Genomic DNA, 549 nt, shown 5'->3' with positions numbered 1-549 from the left:
TTGAGAGAGTATACACAACATGTCCTTTCTTGGAAAACCAATAGTAAACAAGCTCCCTTCACTAATGATGGTATACATTAGGAGGACAAATACAAGCAACCTCCTCCTCTGTCATACCCTCACGCTTCCAGACGGCTTTCAACTTCGACTTATATTCTTTCCATTTGTTGTTGAGGGACTTTAGCACCCAATCATGGCTCTCTAGAGGAAGCACAAACTTTTTCTACACCAAAGTAAAGAATGTTATAACAATATTAAAATGAAAAATTAAAATTGTAATAGTAAGCAAATTAATATATAGTAGGTATCAAATTAACAATATTAAATTTAATTCTTTACCTGTACAACTTTAAGAAGCTCAACTTTATAAGAAGGAAGCATATCATTCCACTTATGATAGTTGAGCGAACACAACTGACCCCTACGCGCAACCGATCCTAAAAAACTTGACAAAAGGCTTCCAACCTTCTTGATGGGTTGTCCTAGTTCGTTGCATCCGACGACTATCTTCTCATCCTCACGAAGCTGCCACACATCCCATGTCATCTT

The 549-nt window shown here is 37.2% G+C and overlaps 1 protein-coding gene across 1 annotated transcript; it reads right to left on the bottom strand.

The window, feature by feature from the left end:
• On the bottom strand, positions 1-549 carry LOC113462820. The gene is made up of 2 exons (XM_026805197.2): positions 340-549; positions 1-223 (listed from the first exon to the last, which is right to left on the bottom strand). Exons 1-2 carry the CDS (start codon positions 544-546, stop codon positions 62-64), a joined length of 369 nt encoding a protein of 122 aa, XP_026660998.2. The 5' UTR covers positions 547-549; the 3' UTR covers positions 1-61.

The sequence above is a fragment of the Phoenix dactylifera genome, chromosome 10 (assembly GCF_009389715.1).
Source record: "Phoenix dactylifera cultivar Barhee BC4 chromosome 10, palm_55x_up_171113_PBpolish2nd_filt_p, whole genome shotgun sequence".
NCBI classification, from domain to species: domain Eukaryota; kingdom Viridiplantae; phylum Streptophyta; class Magnoliopsida; order Arecales; family Arecaceae; genus Phoenix; species Phoenix dactylifera.
This window is presented reverse-complemented; position numbering and strand designations above follow the sequence as displayed.

What these genes read in the sequence shown, in the direction of transcription:
- LOC113462820 (XM_026805197.2), bottom strand. Translation starts at nt 546, where the DNA reads ATGACATGGGATGTGTGGCAGCTTCGTGAGGATGAGAAGATAGTCGTC. An exon ending in AGCTTCTTAAAGTTGTACAG is followed by an intron (nt 224 to 339) that starts GTAAAGAATTAA and finishes ACTTTGGTGTAG; the next exon opens with AAAAAGTTTGTGCTTCCTCT.